The following is a 21,496-nucleotide window of genomic DNA, read 5'->3' as shown; positions in this document are numbered from 1 at the left end:
TATTTATTTATTTATTTATTATTTTATTTTTGGTTGTGTTGGGTCTTAGTTGTGGTATGCGGGATCTTCACTGAGGCACTTAGGATCTTTCTTTGTGGCACACGGGCTTCTCTCTATTTGGGGCATGCAGGTTTTCTGTTCTCTAGTTGTGGCACGCAGGCTCCAGGGCATGTGGGCTCTGTCGTTGTGGCACACAGGGTGAGAGCACATGGGCTCTGTAGTTTGTGACACGTGGACTCTCTCACTGAGGTGCGTGAGCTCAGTAGTTTTGGCACGTGGGCTTAGTTGCCCCACGGCATGTGGGATCTTAGTTCCCTGACCAGGGATCGAACCCACATCCCCTGCATTGTAAGGTGGATTCTTTACCACTGGACCCCCAGGGAAGTCCCACTTGGATTGTTTTTTAAACGGCTTTGTTGAGACATGTTTCACATACTACACAATTCACCAAATTGTATGTATGTATAATTTAAATGTGTATAATTTAATGGTTTTTAAAGTGTATAATTCAACAGTTTTTAGTATATTTACAGATGTGTGCAACCATCACCACAGTCCATTTTAGAACACTTTCATCACCTCCAAAAGACACTTCATACCCTTTAGCTATCACCCCTATCTTCCCCATAACCCCCCCTCCCAGATTTAAGCTAATCAACTTTCTCTCCCTATATATTTCCCTACTCTGGATATTTCATATAAATGGAATCACGCAATATGTAGTCTTTTGTGACTGGCTTCTTTCACTTAGCACAGTGTTTTTCCTCATCCCCCTGCACCAGGCTCTGTAGAAGGTATAATGTACCAAAAAGATAAGTGGGAGTGGGGAGCAGCAAGGGTGCAGAGTGGAGCAGGTAGACCCTTGGACTGGTCCAAAACTGGAGTTACACTCAACAGCCACAACATGAGGATAAGGAGGTAGCAATATAGATGTTGGCAAGTGAATAGTAGAAATGAATGTTCCCAGGACCCAGGCACCAGCATAGATAAGGAGAAAAGAGAGTGGTTGAAAGATTGAAGTTCAGAATGAGATGGAAGACTAGATGCAGTGGGAGTAACAAAATGAGTGACTAGGAAGGAGAAGAGGTTGTCATCAGAATGGCTACTTGAATTTAAGATTTTCGGCATGGAATGGTTTCTGTGATGACAGTGTCTAAGAAGTCGCCATGGGAAGAGAGTCTGGAGGGGAGGGGGGAGGTGTTGGAAGAGGTGACCCCTAGATATAGATGTCACCCAGGGTCGATAGCAAGGCTTGGAGCAGGAAACAAAGTCCCCATGCCAAGTAGCAATGTCTTCAGTGAGCAAGGAGTGGTAGGAAGGCAGATGACACTGATTAGAACTATTTCAGATGGAATAAGCCCCATGAAGTTTAGATCTTGACAAGAAGGCTGAGAGATCATGGTCTAGAAGCACCAAAGGGGAGGGGGGGCTGCTCATTGACCTTACCTCCCAAACCTGAGATACATGGAGAAGCAGCTTCTCAAGGGGACAGGGAGGCTCTGGTTATGGCAGGAGGTGGAGGTAAAGGGGTTTCAGTGGGGAAAGCAAAGTCCTTTCAGCAAACGGTGTTGGAACAACTGGATAGCTACATGCAAAAGAATGAAATTGGAACTTTACCTAACACCAGATGCAAAAATTAAGTCAATGGATCAATGATGTAAATGTAAGAGCCAAGACTGTAAAACTCTTAGAAGAAAACATAGGAGGAAAGTTTCATGACACTGGCTTTGGCAATGATTTGTTGCATATGACCCCCAAAGCATAGAGAACAAAAGAAAAAATAGATAAATTGGACTTCATCAAAATTTTAAAACTTTGTGTATCAAAGTACACTATAAAGAAAATAAAAAGACAACCCACAGAATGGGAGAAAATATTTACAAATCAAATATCCAATGAGGGTCCACAGTTCTGACACCAATTCTAATGTGTGAGTTTTTCCCCCACACCAAGCAATTCTCTGACACCATCTGGGTATCCTACAGTTCAACTCAGTTCTGACGCTACTTACCTGAAGATAGCATCAGCTCACACAGGTTAAAGGCTCAGTTCTACAAGACTTCACCCCAACTTCTGGTGCCAATCAAAATCCAGGTTGTCATCTGGGCTTCTGACCTACAGGGTATAGGTTAGAGGTTCCAACGACCCTTTCCTTGGGTTTAATTAATTTGCTAGGGCAGCTCACAAAACTCAGAGAAACATTTTACTTACTAGATTATAAGTTTATCACAAAAGGATATAACTCAGGAACAGCCTCAGATACAAGAGATGTGTAGTGTGAGGTATGCAGGAAGGGGCGTGGAGGCTCCATGCTCTCTGAGTGTGCCACTTTCCTCAATCTCCACAAGTTTACCAACCCAGAAGCTCTCTGAATCTCATTCTTTTGGGTTTTTATTGAAGTTTCATAATATAGATATGCTCGATTAAATTATTGGCCACTGGTGATTGATTCAATCTCCAGCCCCTCTCTCCTCCATGGAGGTGAGGGGGTGGGAGGAACTGGAAGTTCCAACCCTCCAATCACGTGGTTGGTTCCCCTGGCAACCAGCTTAGGTGCTTTCCAAAAGTCACCTCATTAACATAAATTCACGTGTGGTTAAAAGGTGTTTGCTATAAATATCAAAACACTTTTATCAGTGTCTAACATCCAGAATATATGAAGAACCCATATTACACAATAAAAAGACAATCCATTTTTAAAATGGGCAAAGGATTTGAATGGACATTTCTCTAAAGAAGATATACAAATAGCCAAAGTTCATGAAAAGATGTCCCACATCATTAATCATTATTAAAATGCAAATCAAAATGACAGAAAATACCACTTCATGCTCACTAGGCTGGCGATAATTAAAAAAGAAACAATAAGCACTACTGAGGATGTGGAGAAATTAGAACCCTCACTGCCGGTAGGAATGTAAAATGTAACCACCACTTTGGAAAACAGACTGGCAGTTCCTCAAACTATTAAACATGGAATTATCATACGACCCAACAATTCTACTCCTAGGCATAACCCAAGAGAATTGAAAATATAGGTTCACAAGCAAAACAAAGCAAAATGTACACAAATGTTTTTAAAGGCATTACTAGTAATAGCCAAAAAGTGGAAACAACCCAAATGTCTATCAACTGAGTGGATAAATAAAATGTGGTATATCCATACGGTGGAAGATTATTCAGACATAAAAAGTAATGAAATACTGATACATGATACAACATGATGGACCTTAAAAACACTATGCTAAGTGAAAGAAGCCAGTCACAAAAGAACACATATAGTATAATTCCATCTACATGAAATGTCCAGAATAAGCACATCTACAAAGATAGAAAGATTTAGTGGTTCCCAGTTTCTGGGGGAGGAAGGAATGGGCAGTAACTGCTAATGAGTTATTTGGGCTCCTTTGGGGTGAATGAAAAATTTCTGGACTTAGTGATGATGGTTGCACATCCTTTAGTAATTTTTATACTAAAACCCACTGAATTGTACACATTAAAGGAGTGAATTTTATGGTATGTGAATTATATTTCAATTTTTTTAAAATGAGGAATGAAAGAAAAGAATGAGGGGGAATTTGGTCACTGCAGTACAGCGATTCCAGAAGGCATAAATGGAAAGGTTGAGGAGAGAGGGAAAGCATGAGGGTCTGTGTCTGGGTAGAGAAAGGAGGTGACACTTGGGCAGTGATAGGGGGGTGTCAGGCACAGGAGGCCTGGAGGGATGGGAGGGGGTAAAGTGCTCCAGGAACACTGGTCCAGTAGATCCGGGTATCTGCAGCGACCAGGACATCTCAGGAAGCCAACCGATTTGGCCTTATTGATGGTGTTGGGAGGTGGTCTCAGCCCAGGTGCCTGAAGGAAGAGAAGGCAGCTTCAGGGGTGGGCACCAGGGGTCTGGAGATGGTGCCTCTAGAGTGAAGCAATTGAGCAAAACAGGCTGGTGATGGAAATGGGGAGCTGTGCTCCCCAAGCTTGAATGTGGCTCTCCAATCTTGGACTCTGAGTTCAAAGCCAAGTCCTGTAACTCCCCAAGGAAAGGATCAGATTCAAAAACACCGAGAACCACTGCATTCTGTCAGATCTCTCCGTACAAAAACAAGCCAAAGAAAGATAAATAAGCAAAAGGGATCCAGGGCCCGAGGCCAACCCGAGTGGTTAGCTTCCTTCTGATATTTATAGAGAGTTAGGAGCTATTAAGTGAAATAAGGACGATCAGAAACAGAAGTGGCAAGTCTGTCAGGCATTCAAACAAGAATTTATTTAGCATCTAGGCCCACCAGGGAAAGCTGGACACAGACTAGGTACTGCCTCTGAGAAGCTCGTAGGCTGGGGGATGGGGAGACTATGAGCAAATCACTAAGCAAATAACTACAAAACTATTTTACGAACATATAAGAACAATAAGAAAAGGAGTAAATTGCTCTGATTCTGCATAACGGGAATCTAACGGAGTCTCGGTGTCAGGGCAAGTTTCTCTGAAGTCACGACCCTTCGGGATCCCCCAGGAGGGACTGGGAAGTGAGGGCGGAGCATACGAAGGCCCTGGGGCAGGAAATAGTTCGAGGACAGGCGGAGAGTAGAGAGACGTGGCTAGAGAGGCAGGAAGAGCCAGATCTTGCAGGGCATTGTGGGACACCTGGAGGATTCGGGGCTTTATTCCAAGAACAAAGGGCATAGAGGGGGAGTAAGTGGAGGCACAGCGTAGCCGCAAGAGGGGGCAGTAGAGCAAAATGGTTAAGGAGCATGGAGTCAGCCAGCAAGGGTTCAGATCCCAGGTCGGCCACTTACTACCGATGTGACCCAGCTCAGCTAACCTCGCCGTGCCTCAGGCTCCCCCTCTGTAAAATGGGATCATAATAGTACCTACCTCAGAAAATCATCATCATGAGGATTCAGTACTAAAAGCCTGGTGCTCACTGAGTAGGGAGGAATTGCTGACGTGAGTGGGCTCCACAGGAACAAGCCTGCACCATGGACTGGCCCCCACCTCCCGACAGGCATTCGTCACTGGGGCTAAGAGCTGTTGGCACCCACGAAAGTTCTGGCATCTCTAGTGGCTGCCACTTTGAAGACGGGAGTCTCTTGGCCTTGGATGACCATTCTGGCATCATCATCCTCGGGCTCCAGCTGTCCTGTGAGCTCCATGAGGACCATGGTCAGCCTGTGCCCGGGGACCAGCACAGGGCTCAGCACATAGGAGGTGCTTCTACCTGCTGGTGAGATGGATTGTGTGGGAATGAATGAAGGGATGGATGGATCTGTGGAAGAATATTTACACTATCCATTAATTACTGAGCATTCTCTATGTGCCAGGCACCTTACTAAGTGCCTTACATAATTCATTTCATTTCATTTTCAGAAATATCTTGTGGGGAGGCTGCTAGGAGACACTCTCCAGTAGGGGAGACCTTGGGAAGGATCTATGGGGGAGCCCTGGTCATACTTCAGGGAGTCTGATTATTGAGAAATGTGTTTCATTTGTAACCTCAAGGAAGGGCTTTTTGCTGGAAGTTGGGATCCTGGAAGCAGGAATTCAAGCGGAAAGCAAGCTCAGCTGACAACAGTTTCTCTAAAGATCTAGCTGCATAGACTGCAGAGCTACGATCTCATCTTCCTTAGCCAAGCCCAAGGGCGACGGGATCACTTGTTTTTGAAGGAGGAATGTGGTGTGTTCTAGAGAGGCATGGGGCCCTCCAGCCCTGTGGCGGAGCTCAGAGCAGAACCCAGGAGTCCTCAGTCCCTCCCCCCCCATCCCCCCAAGGTGGGAGAACTGTCTTGATCTCCCCCCCATCGCACCCACTCCCCCGCTCTGGATGCAGTCAGAGCTCCACACACTCCTGCCCCGTGCTGGCCTGTTCCCTAGGGAATGCAGGCCGCCCTGCGGTCCCAGCCAAGTGGTTCGGGGTGTGGCTCAGCCCCGAGGCACCCCCCCCTCCCAGCGCAGCGCTGTGCACGCGGCCCCCTTCCCGAGCAGCCCTGCTGGCCTTCTTCTCCAGGGACTATTATTTTGGGAGAGTGCTGAGTTCAGCACCACGGCAAGGTGTAGCCGGACGCGCCCGTCTGTCCTCAGCTGGCCCTCCGGAGCTGGCCCGGGGCCCGGCGGCCCTACCCCTCGTGCAGCAGACCTTCCTACACAGGGTCACCGCGTCCAACCACGGCCACTGTCCGACAGCCCCGAGGTTGTCAAGACACGTGGCAGAGGAGCCGTGGGCGGGAGAAGCAGAGCCGTGCAAGGGGCACAGCCCAGCCTCACTCCTGCTCCTAGAAAGCCCAGCAAGTCGGGGCCCTCATCAGCACCCCCAGAACCCGAAGCCGGGGGTCACCAGCCTCCCAGGGTTTGCCTTAAAGCCAAAGGAGCGGGCTGGCCCTCAGCCAACTGACCGCGCACGGGGCAACTTGGGGGTGTGTGTGTGTGCGCAGGACGAGGGCCTCGCAAGAGGCTTGTATAAACCCTCCCGCTCTGCAGCCTGCTCTGTGCCCTGGCAGCGGGACAGTGTGACGGCACAGCCCTGCTCTGATGGAGGCGGGGCCTCGGCCGCGACTGTCCGTTGAGTCCAGCTGGGAGGAGGCCCAGGGCCTCCCAAGGTACTTGTGTCCGGTGGCGGATTAGCTGCCGGAGCCCAGGCTGCGCCCACCTTTCTCCCTGCTGAGCAGAGGGCTCTGTCCCACCAGGTGGGTCCCCGGGGTTGGGGGCTGCAGGCTGGGAAGGGCGCCCCCTGCAGAGGGCCAGCAGCACTACGGGCTCCTTCCGTTCCAGGTGCCCAAGAGCTGGACCATGAGGCTGGCCGTGGCAGCCCTGCTCCTGGGCCTCACGATGGTGGTCACCGGAGACGAGGGGGACAAGGACCCGTGCGTGTATGAGGCCCTGCCTGACAACGACGCTGTCCTCTGCAAGTAAGGCTGGGCGGCCCCCCTACCCCAGAGGGCAGAGGGAGGAGGGCTCCGGGAACCGAGGGCCACTGCCTCACAAGGCGGCCTCTGTGGACAGGCAGAGCAGGAGTGAGCTCTGGGACCACCTGGCTGGAGGACGGCATCCAGGAAAGGACTCTGAGACAGGCCCGGGCCGTCCGTCCAGAGGGCGGTTCTTCCAGGATCGGGAGGGCACACGGATCTGGCCGGCTCCCCCTGGGGCCTCCAAACCGGAGGGGCCCTGTGGGGCTGGCCTCACCCTCCCTGCTGGGAGCCCAAGAGAGACCATCCCTGCCTACAGCCTTGAAGGCTCCTTCCCCCCAACAAAGTGGCATTTTAAAGAAAAGTGGCATTTGACACACGGTGTGTGATGGGACCCTCCCTGTGAGAGGTGGTTGTTTGCTTTTCTCTAACAAGGCCCCTGGAGTGTCAGGGTAGGCAGGAGTGTGGCCACTGGACGTCGTTCAAAGAAGAGGCTGGGCGTGGGAGGCTGGCTGTGTCCCTTCCAACGGTGCAAGCTTCCCCCACCTCTGTGTCGGAGGTCAGCTCTCTCCTCACCCACTGTGGGTCAGAAAAGCCAGTCTTCATTGTCCTGGAGTCATGGGCCATCCTGAGGGCTGCCCAGGCCACATTGCTGCCAACACCCTCTGCCAGCCAGGTGGCCGAGGACACTGGCTTCCCACTGAGGCCATCAGAAGTGAGAGCGGGTCAAGGACTATCACTTCTTACTTTGTCTCCTTGAGTACATTTGAATTCTTACAGACACGACTTTCAGAAAGAAAAATGTTTTCCCTTAAATAGTTAGGGCTTCCCTGGTGGCACAGTGGTTGAGAGCCTGCCTACCGATGCAGGGGACACGGGTTCGTGCCCCGGTCCGGGAAGATCCCACATGCCACGGAGCAGCTGGGCCCGTGAGCCATGGCCGCTGAGCCTGCGCGTCCAGAGCCTGTGCTCCGCAATGGGAGAGGCCACAGCAGTGAGAGGCCTGTGTACCGCAAAAAAAAAAAAAAAAAGTTAGATAGTTGAATTCCACCCCCCCCAAAAAAATAGACACTGATTTTTTTCCTATCAATACATTTTTTAACTCTGGTGAAGCAGTCCTGGGTGCAGTTTTGCGTGGGGCAGGAGGGAACGGCTGCCCCTGCCATGTGGGCACCAATGCTCTGGGTGTTCTGCTGAGTGGGACCTTCCCGAGGGCGGACAGGCCTTTCCCTCTGGCAGGAAAGTCAAGCCCAGCAAGCTGGGAATGACAGCAGGCCCAGGGCGAGGCCAGGCCGGGCTATGATCACAGCCCCACACAGAGCGCCTGTGTATGTTCACTGTGGAACACGTAGAACATGTCACATGTGTACGGTCCCTGGAGGAGACCAGCTTGCACCCCAGCTGCCCCAGGCTCGGCCCTGCAGACATCCACACACTGGCAACCTGGTGGCCTGTGTACTGTGGCACATGCGGAGCTCTGGGGCACCTGGTACATGCCAGGAGTTCTGCTGGTGATTTTAAATCTTTGACTTACTTCATTGTTAACATAACCCACCAAGTAGGTGTTGTCATCCCCATTTTGCAGATGAGGAATCCCCAGAGATTAAATAACTTGCCCACAGTGCTCACACACCTGACAAGTGGCAGGGCTAGAATTCAACCCCCCTCGTCTGACTACACTCATGCTCTTTCCCCACCCACCTTCAGCTGCTCACCTTCCTCCAGGGCCCAGAGCACCTCAAGTAAAGGGGAGCTCTCTTAGTCTACCTGCACTGCTATAACACAATGCCACAGACTGGGTGGCTTATAAAGAACAAAAAATCACTTCCCAGCACTCTGGAGGTTGAGAAGTCCAAGGTCAAGTTACCAGCAGATTCTGTGTCTGGTGAGAACCTGCTTCCTGACTCAGACGGCCATCTTCTTGCTGTTTCCCACAGAGTGGAAGGGGTGAGAGAGCTCTCTGGGGACTCTTTTAAAAGGGTGCTAATCCCATTCATGAGGGTTCCACCCTCATGACCTAAGCACCTCCCAATGGCCCCACTTCCTAATTCCATCTCACTGGGGGCTGGGATTTCAACATAACACGTTTTCAGTCCATTGCAGGAGTCATTCTCAGGACTTCTTAGAAGACACCAGCAGACCCCCAGTTTGAGAAACATGGACTTACAGCACTAAGCCTGCGTGCTAGGACAATGGCTTTTGATTGTCAATCGTCATTGCACAAGGGAAGCTTTTGTTTGTAGACGATCATCACTGAATGAGAACACATCAAGGACATATCAGACCCCAGAGGAGAGATCAGTATGCTGGAGCCCCCTCCCCAAGAGCCCTGCTCAGCTCAGGCTTCTGACTTCACCAAGAGACTCCCCCCCGGAAAAGCGCCTCCTCTCACGGGTATTGTTAGAGTCTAATAGGGAATTCTTGAAGTTAGGACTCAATACCTAAAGATACTAATCTATAAGGGAGGAACTTTTTGTGCTGTGACAAGCAGTGGAGAAACATTGTTAAGAGAAAAGTTCTTCCAGAATAATACCTGACCCCTCCTGAGAAAGCCAGACTAGACTGACAAAAACTCTGAGAGTCAGAACCCTAGGCTCGGTCTCAGAAGTGAAAGGACCATAGTCGTCCAACCCGGACCCAATGGGTGAATCTACTCAACACCCCCCTCCCTGCTGCCCCCGCACTGGTGGCCTCAGTGGACTCTCCCAGGGACCAGGACCTGCCTCCCACAGCCCTCTCTTCTGTGCTGAAAAGCTTCCCCCTTCAGAGGGAACACCTTTATGTCAAGGTGGGGGCTGCCTTTCTTTCACTTCACCCCATGCTTCCTAGTTTTGCCCCCAGGCACTGCATAGAACAAATCTAGTCTCTCTTCCTCTGGAGGGTCCTTCAGCTGTTTGGACACAGAGGTCATGCCCCCCGCCTTCACCCGCTGCTCTTTCTTCTCTGGGTATCCACCTCCCATCCTTCAGTTCCTCCTTAGGGGCTTTGTTCTGGGCCCCCGCCTTCGAGGAGAGTCAGTTGGAGACAGACCCACACTGAGAACCACGCAGCAGAGGGTGGGGTGCCCCCCGAGTCCCCAGGCGCCTCTGTGAAGGCTGCCTTCCCTCCATGGGCCTTTTGGTTTCCCTTGCTTTTGGGCAGCTGGGATTCGGAGCCTTTTTCATACCTGATCTGGTTCTTTTTTTTTTTTTTTAATTTATTTATTTATTTATTTTTGGCTGTGTTGGTTCTTTGTTGCTGCACGCGGGCTTTCTCTAGTTGCGGTGAGCAGGGGCTACTCTTCGTTGCAGTGCGTGGGCTTCTCATTGTCGTGGCTTCTCTTGTTGCAGAGCACGGGCTCTAGGCGAGCAGGCTTCAGTAGTTGTGGCACCTGGGCTCAGTACTTGTGGCTTGTGGTCTCTAGAGCTCAGGCTCAGTAGTTGTGACGTGCGGGCTTAGTTGCTCTGCGGCATGTGGGATCTTCCCGGGTCAGGGCTTGAACCCGTGTCCCTTGCATTGGCAGGCAGATTCTTAACCACTGCGCCACCAGGGAAGCCCCTGATCTGGTTCTTACAGTGCTGAAGGGACTTCTGTGACCATCCAGTCACAGGGAAGTGCAGACAAGACTATGCAGCCCTTCTCTATTGCCTACAGCACAGTACCCCAAACCTAGCAGCAGCACACGTTTATCGCCTCGGTTTCTCTGCGCGTGGCCCAGCTGGGCACCTCCGGCCCAGGCTCTCAGGAGGCTGAAGTCCAGCTGTTGGCTGGGGCTGCAGTCTCATCTGAAGGATGTGACTTGCAGGCAACATGTGGGCTTCCATCCCTGGGCAGGCAGCTCTCCGTGGGTGTGACAGGGGCCTGGGGGGACAGACCTCACTCCTGGTCCCCTGGCATGTACCCTATCAAGGCACTCTCTGGGGCTTTAGGCCCACTCACCAAACGTCAACTTGGTGATTTTGCTTAACTGTTTTAACATTTGTAGCAGTTCTACTGAGATAAAAAGAGGAGGCACTTTTGTTCCCTGGGGAAGGCCCCTCTGGTCCTCAGTTTCCCTCCTCCCCACCCCTTGCCTCTCCCAGTTCCAGGCTGTGGGCTGAATCTCCATCTCTCTGCCAGTAGAGGGTCCCCTCTCTCAGCCTTTGATCTCGATAGCTACAGTGGCAGGGAGTTGTGGCAAAAACAAACCAAAAAGTCCTTAAAATGCTGCCGTGATGAGAAATGAAAACCCATCCTCTAAAACTTCTTTAAGAGCTATTAAAACTATGCCATTGGAAAGGCACTACTGTAAACTTGCAAGGAGTTAAACTGGCTTCAGTGAATAGTCCTGCTTCAAGGGGCCTGAGTCCTGGCCTTCGGGGTGCCGGTCTGAGGAAGCATCCTGTGTCTGCCAGGTCTGCAGACTCGGGCTACCTCTGCCCAAGGCAGGACCTCAGGAACCACTGGAAGGGGTGGGGTGGTGGGAGGGGGAATGTGGGACTCTCCAGCGGGAAGTGATCCCTGTACTTCTCCCGGGTCCTGACCTCGGGAGGTCCCCTCCAGATCTACTCTCCCAGTGACATTCTCCGGGGTCCCCTTCAGGCAACACCCCCAGCAGGAAGCGTGGCCAGCTCCGGGTGACCACTGGCCACCGTGGAGCTGGTCTGCCATGCTGGGCTTTTGGAAAGGCTGAGTGAATCATCTTAACCAAATGACCCCAGGCCTTGGTGACAAAAAGTGACAGTAGGATAGGGAAGAAGGACAAGCGAAAAAAAAAAAAAGTTGACACAGAGATGCTTTTCCTGTACCTATTTGAAAGCCTGGCTTCCATCCCTGAGTTTCAAATACAAGTGAGCTCTTAAGTCTAACCCTGGTGAAGGTGTGGGATCAGCCTGCACGGCAAGCCCAGTTCTCAGGGCACTTGTGCAGTTCAGGGCTTCTCAGGGAGAAAGTAGATAAATGGATGCACACCACAGACTTAGTGACTAGATGTTTTACCCCCGGAGAGATATTTGCTTTTTTTTTTTGGCGGTACGCGGGCCTCTCACTGTTGTGGCCTCTCCCGTTGCGGAGCACAGGCTCCGGATGCGCAGGCTCAGCGGCCATGGCTCACGGGCCTAGCCACTCCGCAGCATGTGGGATCTTCCCGGAGCGGGACACGAACCCGTGTCCCCTGCATCGGCAGGCGGACTCTCAACCACTGAGCCACCAGGGAAGCCCGAGATATTTGCATTTTGAAAGCACAATGAATGGCAGATTGAGAGCATAGGGTAGGGGCAATGCATCACCCAAAGAAGTGGGTTATTCAGTTACTGGTGAGATTTGCAGGTATGGAGAGGATCTTGATTATTTAGGGGCCGGAGAAGTCTGTGCCCATGAAGAAGCCTGTGCTAACTTGCTAAACCTTTCTTTATGTAATAAGAACATTCCAGAAAAGCAATGTGAATATATTGTACTTATACGCCCAGTCCTACTTTAAAGACACTGACCAGGTTTGCCTCTGGATGTATATATTTTTTGAGAAGTAAACACTGACAGTAATGAATACTTTCTGACCCCTGATGACCTGCCAGGCTCTGTTGTAAACACTAATCACCATTTTATTCCTCTTACCGACTCTTCAAATAGGTATTATTAGTGTCCCTATTTTACAGGTAGAGAAGAGGCACAAGTGGTCAAGTAACTCTTAGGCTACACAGGTCAGACTGAAGCCTTACGCACCCCGGGCTCCCCTAAGATCCTGACATGAGCCAACCACCTCCCTCTCTCCATAGGGGCCTTAAGGTTTTCTACCCAGAGTTGGGGAACCTCAGCTGCATGGTTGTTCCGGAATGCAACAACTACAGACAGAAGATCACCTACTGGACCGAGCCGATCGTCAAGTTCCCTGAGGCCTTGGACGTGAGTGAGCCAGCCTGGCTGGATGGGAGTGTCATGGGTCTCGGCTTCCCTCTGGGTTTGCTCATCTGGGTGACATGAAGCCACGTGCAGAGCCAGCTGGGTTTGCTTTGGTGGTACCAGATGGCCGTTGCCATAAGCATGTGCCTTCTTTAGAGCAGCCCCGCCGCCTTGAAGGAGGTTGGGGTGGGTAGGAGGGCTGCGGGCGGGAGCTTTGGTGGGGCTCAGGGGCTGCTCCGCCGGGGCCTCTCCCTCTCCTGGGCCCCTGAGCCTGGCTCCTCAGTCAATGTGGCGACCAGCCAGGGTGTACTTTGGAGTCGGCAGAGAGAAGGAGGAGAGAGGGGCCTGTGGGGAGTTGTTTCTCAATGTGCAGAGTGGCTGGGCTTTCAGACTGACCTGGATGGGGAGGGACCTGGTTCGTAACAGGCAGCACCTCTCACGTAGGCTAAACAAGCAGAGGTCAGTGCCCTTGACTCTTGGGCATCGCAATATGACACTCGCTCAGAAGTTTGCCCCGAACTGTAGGAAATAAAAAATAGAAACATTCTAAGAATTGTAAATAACTATTCCTTTTGCTGCGAAATGATTGGTACCATCTTGTTCTGGAAGCTTCCCTTGGCTTGGCAATGTGGTAAACCTGGGGAAGGGCGCTGGGGAGTGGGAAATGGGGCTGCAGCTGCTGGGGAAGCAGTTCCAGCGTCCTGGTCAATGTTTCTTTCTTCCTTGACTCTAGGCTGAGCCCCCAAAGTGTCAGGGGTGGAGGGTGACCCTTGCTTTGTCTGCGTGTTTTAGTCAGAGGTGCCAGTGTCAGCCTAGGCACAAGGACTGTGATGTGTCCAGGACTCGGGCCACGAATGCGTGGAGACAGAAGGATCATGGTCGGGATGTGACCGCATGCACTCTGCGGCCAGCCTTCTGGTCCCTTCTGTTCATCGTGGCAGGGAGAGTCCACAGAGGGCTCCTCCCTTCTGTCGGCCCAGCCTGGGGGCTGTCAACACAGGTATAACTAGATAACAGGTTCTAGGGTGGGGAGCTGCACAGACTACTAGGAAGCAGAGGGGAAGATTTTTCTTTCTTTCTTTCTTTCTTTCTTTTTTTTTTCCTCTGGCAGCACCTCAGGGCTTTCAGGATCTTGTTTCTCCGACCAGGAATCAAACCCGGGGCCCCAGCAGTGAGAGTGCTGAGTCCTAACCTCTGGACTGCCAGGGAATTCCCGAGATTTTTCTTTCTTTAACTGCCGTTCACTATCAGGGAACAGATAAGTGGTGATATGTCTCAATTTATGAGGCTGAGAACATGAAGCTTTGACAGGCTGTTGTGTGTGTAACCGTGACAAACATCCTTTCCTCTGGGAGACTAAGCCAGCAAGTCACGAAGAGGCCTTCTGGGTGTCCTCTCCCTCAATCCTCCCGAGCCTGGCACACATGCACACGCATGCACATGCACGTGCACACACGCTCACGTCAGCCCTCCCCACCGGAAACCCTTGGGCTGGGTCACACCCCTGGACAGGCAGGCCAAGCAGAGGAAATGTAAGCCTCGGTCATTGTAACTCAGGACAGGAGCAGGGCAGGAGCCTAATCCTCTAGGGAAGAGTATAATGCTGTCCCATGGGACAAGACTGTTGCCTTCACCCTTAATTCACTTGTTCTTAAGGAGTGAAGAGTTTGGACCAAAGACTTTCACAGTCCAGGGACTGTCCCAAGAGGGAGTCTAAGCCAAGAGCTCCATCCCATGTGATATTGCTACAGATGTCCACTAGATGGCAGTGTCGACTTTCCTGAGTACCTGGTGTCCTTAGGAGGGACAAGTTTAAAGCCAGTTTGGGAAGCTTTTGCATTTGATCCAGTCTAGTTGGTACTGATTGTCCTGGGGTACGGACACAAAACGCAGAGAAGATATCACCCCCTCCTGATCCTGAAATCTCCTATCCTGTCTCCGCTCAGAGACGGGGCAGGGGAGAAAACCTGGAGATTTATGAAGGATGCAGAGCTGAGGTTAAGAAATCCAAGGAAGGCAGAGATTTCACAAAGGATGGCTTGGTCAGAGTGGTGGAAAGAAAGAAAGAAAAAGTAGTATGCTACTGCTATAGAACTAAAGTTTATGGAAATTTGCGTTTTGAGAAGGCAGGTTCCGCCAGAGTATCAAAAGCTTCCATTTATCGTGTGGTACTTACTTTATGTTGGAGACTATTCATGTGTCATTTAATTTAAAGTGCTCATCAAGTTAAGTATTTCTTTAGTCAAGACTGTTAGTAGCAAGTGACAAAAATCAACTCCAACTGGCTTGTGCCAAAAAAGAGGGAAGGTATTACTGGTTCACAAACTGAAAACTCCAGGGAATACTTCAGGCGTGGCTGGATCCAGGTGCTCAAACAACATCACCAGGAATCTATCTGTCCCTTTTCTCTACTTTCTTCTGTGTTCGTTTTTTATGTAAGTAGACTCTTTCCTTGCGGTGCCAAAGATGACCTCATCATCTTCAGAGTTATGTTTTACTAGTTTATTAACCCACTGGCAATAGATTGACCCCATCCAACCATTAAAGGTCCCAAGACTTGTCCTGTTTGGATTACATGACCATCCCTGACCCAAACAGTGATGCTGGGCAGCCCCACTTAATCTACAAGGGCTGAGAGCAGAAGAGAATGGTTCCCCCAAAGGAGAATCAAGGTGCAGGTTATCAGAAGGGGGAAAGGATGTTGGGTAGGAAAAACAAGAGAAGGTGCAGGGTCCCTCAAAAGTGGGGGTGGGGGAGCCTGAGTCCTTAGTAACAGAGAAGAAAATGAAGGCATTTCCTCTGGGCCAGGGCCTGATGGAAAAAGCAAGAGGTTGGTGACTGGCTATGTGGGGACAGTGCCTTGCTTCAAAGGGGATTAAAGCAATGCCACCAAAGCAGCAGCTGCCAGTGGACATGCTCAGGGATCCCCCCCACCAAGCAAGCCCCGAAGCCCTGGAAGGACCCAGAGGTCAGGGGACAGCATCTCTGTGCCCAGCAGGGGTCTTCCTGCCTGCACACCATTGCTCAGGCCACTTCCCCAGACTTGGACCCTGTACTCTGGGACACCCTGCCCCTACCAAGATGCTTCCTCCTCCAAGAAGCCTTCCCTGACTGCCTCCCTCTGGGTCCCACCCCCATCTCGGTCAGGTCTCTTCTTTCTCCAAGTGTTTTTCCCCTACCCTCCAAATCCAGTGTTTACTTGCCTCTGTCTTGTATTGCTTATTCATATCTCCCATAGCGTCAACCAGTTTATAAGCTTTAGGAAAGCAAGACCATGTGTTGTATTTCTTTGAACCACCCACAGTCCCTACCAGCCTCGCAGACCCCGTGTTGGCTGACTGGGTGGCCAGGTGGCCAAACAAATGAATGAAGAAGTGCCTGAATGGCAGGTGGACGGACGCCTTCTGGAGGGGGAGCTCTGAGGCGTGTGAGCCCAGTGGTTTGCACTTTAAACTGCCGGGTGTCCTGGCGCCTCTGCAGAACGCCGGGTCAGCACTAGTCTCTCCTCCGCCAGGGTGGAGGGGGTCTGGGGTGGGTAGGAGAAAGCAGGGAGAGAAGAGGAAGTCAGGTGGGCTCCCGAGAAGGCAAAGTAGTGCAGGAAAATGTGGATGGTCCTGATGTCGACAGCCGCTGAGGGCTGAGAGAGGTGCTGAGGTAAGAAGAAGCTTTTCTCCCCTGGTGCTGTGACAAACATTAAGAGGCAAACATCTCAAAACACATCCCTTCTCAAGCCAGTGAAGACTGAAAGGCCCCCGAGAAGCTTCTTGACTGGGGCTTATTCTTCACCTTGAATTTAACCCTCTGGAATCCTTTTGAAGGGAAGAAATTGCTGTTACATGGGGAACATGCGTTGCATTAGAAGGAAGGAACACAGACCACAGCTGTCCTTCCTGTGGCTTTCCAGTCAGACTCGGCTCAGCCCTATTCTCCTCCCCAGAAAGCTGGTGACCCTGAGTGTCATCCTCCCGGGCTGGGCAGGCACGTCCCCATGTCACCCTGGGCCTGCAGCATCTGTGTGGCTGCCTTTTGGGGACCACCTCCCTGCCCTTGTTGGCCCAAAGTAGAGACACAAGTTTGGGCACAAATCTTATAGAGCCCTGGAAATCTGGAGACGTCCACGTGTGGTAGAGTCACAGATGCTCCTCGATGAAAGAGACCTCGGAGCTCCCCGGCCCACCTCCCATCCTTCTTTTTATGCACAGAGCGGAAAAATGGGAGCTGCTGCCGTCATGAAGTAGTTAGCAGAGGCAGGACACAGGGTGCCGACACGCAGGGTAGTTCTGGTCAGAGCAGCCCCTGATGGGTGAGGCAGGCCCACCTGGCTCATTCAGGAAAAGATGCCGAGGGCTTCCCTGGTGGCGCAGTGGTTGAGAGTCTGCCTGCCGATGCAGGGGACACGGGTTCGTGCCCCGGTCCGGGAAGATCCCACTTGCCGCGGAGCGGCTGGGCCCGTGAGCCATGGTCGCTGAGCCTGTGCGTCCGGAGCCTGTGCTCCGCAACAGTAGAGGCCACAGCAGTGAGAGGCCCGCGTACCGCAAAAAAAAAAAAGAAAAAGATGCCGAGAGAGAGCGTGCACACTTGCGGGGGCAGCTAAGTGCATTTGCTCCTGGGACAGCCGCCGGCATGCAGTTTGGTGCTGGGGATATGAAATGACTCACTAACAAATACTGATGGAACGCACAGGCACCCTCTTAGTGCTGGAGATTCAAAGATAAAGGGCACCGTCACGGAGCTCCCAAGTCTAAGGTGGGGAGACAGACAGATGGACGGATAGCAGGGACACGGTGTCAGTGCTTCAGGACAGGAACCTCAGGTACCACGAGGGCCAGGAGCGGCCTCCAGGAGGGGGTGACCCCCAGCTGACCTGTGCTGGTGACTAGGCAGGGGATAGACAGGGGAGCAGGTTGGCCAGGTGTGGGATGAGGCTCCAGAGAGGGCAGGACCACGCTCTGAGGGGCCACAGATGCTGCTTCGTGGGCCCTGGTGTGGAGTCTGAATTTTATTGTGAAGCCACACTGGGGAGGGGGCGTCACTGTTCGATTTTTAGGCTGGTGGATGTGATCGGATTAGCAATTCAGGAAGGTCACTTGGGTAGGTCACTGAGGTGCAGGTTGGAGGATGGAAGAAAGGTGAGGCTGGAGTCCGGGAGAGCACCTGCTGAAACAGAAGGGCGATGGCGTGGACCGGGGCCTGAGCTTGAGGGTGTGAAGGAGGTCGAATCCATGGAGCTTGGTGACTGTGGAGGAACGGGGATTGCAGGGAAGGAGAGAGTTGGGATGACCCTTGGGTTTCTGCGACAGGCAGGTGGGTGGCTAAGGTTTAAACTGAGCATGTAATTCATCCACTGAAACACGACGGGTTTTTTTGCTTGTTTGTTTGGTTTTTTTGCGGTACGCAGGCCTCTCACTGTTGTGGCCTCTCCCGTTGCGGAGCACAGGCTCCGGACGCGCAGGCTCAGCGGCCATGGCTCACAGGCCCAGCCGCTCCGCGGCATGTGGGATCTTCCCGGACCGGGGCACAAACCCGCGTCCCCTGCATCGGCAGGTGGACTCCCAACCACTGCGCCACCAGGGAAGCCTCCACAAGACGTTTTTGAGAGTGAATGGGGAGGTGCTGTTCATGATCGGGACGAAGGGTGTGACGGGGCACTCTCCCTAACGCTGGTGCTGTCCCCAAGCAAGGGACACAGGAGAAGGCCTGGATCTACAGGGACCACGGGCAGCAGCAGCAGCTTTGCATCACTGAATCTGAGGCCCCTATGTGCACCCAATACGCGGATCAACAGTCTGATGCTGGGAAGAAAAGGCAGGGCTGGAGGCCTAGCTTTGGCATCCAGGGGTGGCGGGCGGGGGGGAGGTAGATGCTTCAAGGTAGCCAGGCTCCTTGGGGAGAAGATACGGAGCGGCCAGAATCGGCCAGCCCACAGAGGTCAGGTCCGAGAGGCAAGGGAGAGGCTGCGGCAGGGCCGGGCTGGGGAAGAGCCGTCGGATTTGCCAAATTCCCTGGCGCTGCTCTCGAGCAAGGGGGAGAGGAATTTCAGGACAGTGGGCCTAGGAAAAAGGTAAAGTCAGGACAGGGTAAGGAGTTCACTGGCAGCGCGGTTCACCAATGTAATAGTGAGGCTTTAGGGAAGACCTGATGAGGTGTAACTGTAACCCAGTGCCTGGCAGTGGGCAGGAGCATAATAAACGGTATAGGTTGTCATATGATAAGAGGCTGCTTTGTAGTCTGAAGGGCAAAAGACACAGAAGAAGGGTTTGGGCTTCTGGAGGCTCTGGAAGGAGCCAGTGTGGTGGTAGCAGAGAGGGGGCCTGACAGGTGGAGCCAGGCCTAGGAAGGCAGGTGAAGAGAGCACCCCGCACCCAGGCAAGGACGCATGCGTGGAAGAGAGCCTGCTCCCATGTCATTTTAACCTTCCTCCTCGGTCAAAGGCAGCTAAAATCACCCAGCTGTGTCCCACTCCAGCCCAGGCCACTCCACCATCTGTTATGGGGGCACCTCCAGCCACAACAGGACCAGGTAGAAGAGGAGCGATGCTTACCACCACCTCTAGCCTTTGCAGTCCGATTTTGAGGCCGTAGAGAAACGTCCCATGCAGGATTTCACACAAGCCTCCTAGCAACATTGGGAGCCAGGCAAAGTAGGGATCATCCCCACAACTACAGGATGGGGGATGGTGCCCGAGGTCAAGGTCATGCTCACCAAAGCTGGGGAGTGGAACAACCAGCCCTAGATGGCAGGTTTCCTGCCTTCCAGTTTTGCTGCTCTTTCACCTTCGAAATGTTCCCTCTCAAATTTACCCCAACTCCTGGAGAACTGGCCCTGATGTCCAGACTTGGGGTGTCATGCATGTATCCATTCCCTGGAGCAGATCCTGTCCCTCTACCGGACACTGTCATAGGAGCCAGGGACACACACAAAAACAAATCCTCACCCTGCCCACAAAGGGCGTCTCGTAATGGTGAGAATGCGAGTCGCTGTCACTGTTAAGAGGATGACGGGAGAAGAGCTTGTGTGGCTAATGTTTTGCTCCCGGGTGCCTTCATTAGGGAGCTTCCTGGCCTTGATGTTCAGTTCCAGTCCTCTGTATCCCCCGCCACCTTTCCTGTCGTTATACCCTCTGCTCCAGGGTTTACAGAACCTCTGGTCAGACCTTTCAGTAAAGCTGCGTGTTCCCAGTCCGCAGGGATGTTCCTCAGAGCACAGGCAAAAAGGGCATCTGTTCAGTAATTGCTCAGTGATGTCGGCTGAGACCTTCCAGTCAAGTGCTGGGGAAATGGGTTCCAGATGTTTTTCAGATCAAATAATGTTTCTTTGAAAAAACTTTGTGGGCTGTTCCACCGACGGGGCAGATGGGGCCTGAAAGGCAAGTCCAGTAGGTTTGCATCCTGCTTTAAAGAAAAAAGGTCGTTCAGCCAGTGTGTGTTTTGGAGGGGTGGAGCGGGGGTTGCCGTATGATTGGGGTCTGTCCCCGGCGGTCTGCTGGGAACGTGAGCAGAGGCTTCTTGGATTTTAAGTAGCTGCCCGGCCTCGGTCGGAGCCATTTAGAGGGACAAACACTTGAACTTTGAACGCTGCAGCGACTTCTTGCCTCCTCTGGCTGGAGTTCAGGGAAAGCCTGTGAGGAATTTTAAATGAGTCATAATGTCCTTTATTGTTTGTTAACACTTGCGGACTTGGGGGTGAGGGGGGAGAGGAGGAGGTGGGGAAGGCCTCTGCTGGCGGAGCAGCTGCTGGGACAAGGTACCCACTGCAGTCTGAGCCCTCCTGGGGGCAAGGACTGGGGGCCGGCGGGGCAGTTGTCATGCCTTCTGGACTTTGAGGGTCTCTCTCCATCACCAGGGAACTCCTGACGCCCCGCCAGCACACAGGTTTTTTTTTAGAGCCCATCTGACCCCTAACCATGACCACATGGGACCGGCAGAGTAAGCATGGTTGTCTCTGCTTTACAGATGCAGAAACAACAGCTCAAGAGAAATTATATGTCTATTTCATTTTTAATACTTTATTTTTTAGAGCAGTTTTAGGTTCACAGCAAAAGTGAGTGGGAAGGACAGAGACTTCCCCCAGAAAGCCTCGCCTACGATCAACATCCCCCATCAGAGCGGTACCTTTTTTTAAAAAATATTTTTTAAAATTAATTAATTTATTTATTATTTATTTTTGGCTGTGTTGGGTCTTCGTTTCTGTGCGAGGGCTTTCTCTAGTTGTGGCAAGCGGGGGCCACTCTTCATCGCGGTGCGCGGGCCTCTCACTATCGTGGCCTCTCTTGTTGCGGAGCACAGGCTCCAGACACGCAGGCTCAGTAGTTGTGGTTCACGGGCCCAGTTGCTCCGTGGCATGTGGGATCCTCCCAGACCAGGGCTCAAACCCATGTCCCCTGCATTGGCAGGCAGACTCTCAACCACTGTGCCACCAGGGAAGCCCCAGAGTGGTACCTTTGTTACAACTGATGAACCTACACTGATACATCATAATCACCCAACGTCCATAGTTTACATTAGGGTTCATTCTTGGTATTGGACATTTTATGGTTGGACAAATGTATAATAAAAAGTATCCATCATTACAGCATCATACAGAGTGTTTTCACTACCCTAAAAAACCCCCCGTGTTCTGCCTTTTCATCCCACCCTCTTCCCTAACCCATGGTAACCACTGATCTTTTTATTGTCTGCCTATTCCAGAATGTCATATAGTTGGAATCACACAGTATGTAGGCTTTTTGGATTAATAGCCTAGGCTA

General features: G+C 51.9%; 1 protein-coding gene across 1 annotated transcript in view; it reads left to right on the top strand.

The window, feature by feature from the left end:
* The first annotated feature begins 6,763 nt into the window (after nucleotides 1-6,763).
* Nucleotides 6,764-21,496, top strand: part of PEBP4 (phosphatidylethanolamine binding protein 4) — a 217,760-nt gene continuing 203,027 nt past the window's right edge. Inside the window, exons 1-2 of the mRNA XM_082622169.1 lie at nucleotides 6,764-6,897; nucleotides 12,627-12,753. Coding sequence (XP_082478295.1) covers nucleotides 6,779-6,897; nucleotides 12,627-12,753 — 246 coding nt within the window. The 5' untranslated portion in view covers nucleotides 6,764-6,778. The remainder of the gene's footprint in view (nucleotides 6,898-12,626; nucleotides 12,754-21,496) is intronic.

Source organism: Mesoplodon mirus (assembly GCF_964341445.2).
Source record: "Mesoplodon mirus genome assembly, chromosome: 1".
Taxonomy (NCBI): Eukaryota; Metazoa; Chordata; class Mammalia; order Artiodactyla; family Ziphiidae; genus Mesoplodon; species Mesoplodon mirus.
This window is presented reverse-complemented; position numbering and strand designations above follow the sequence as displayed.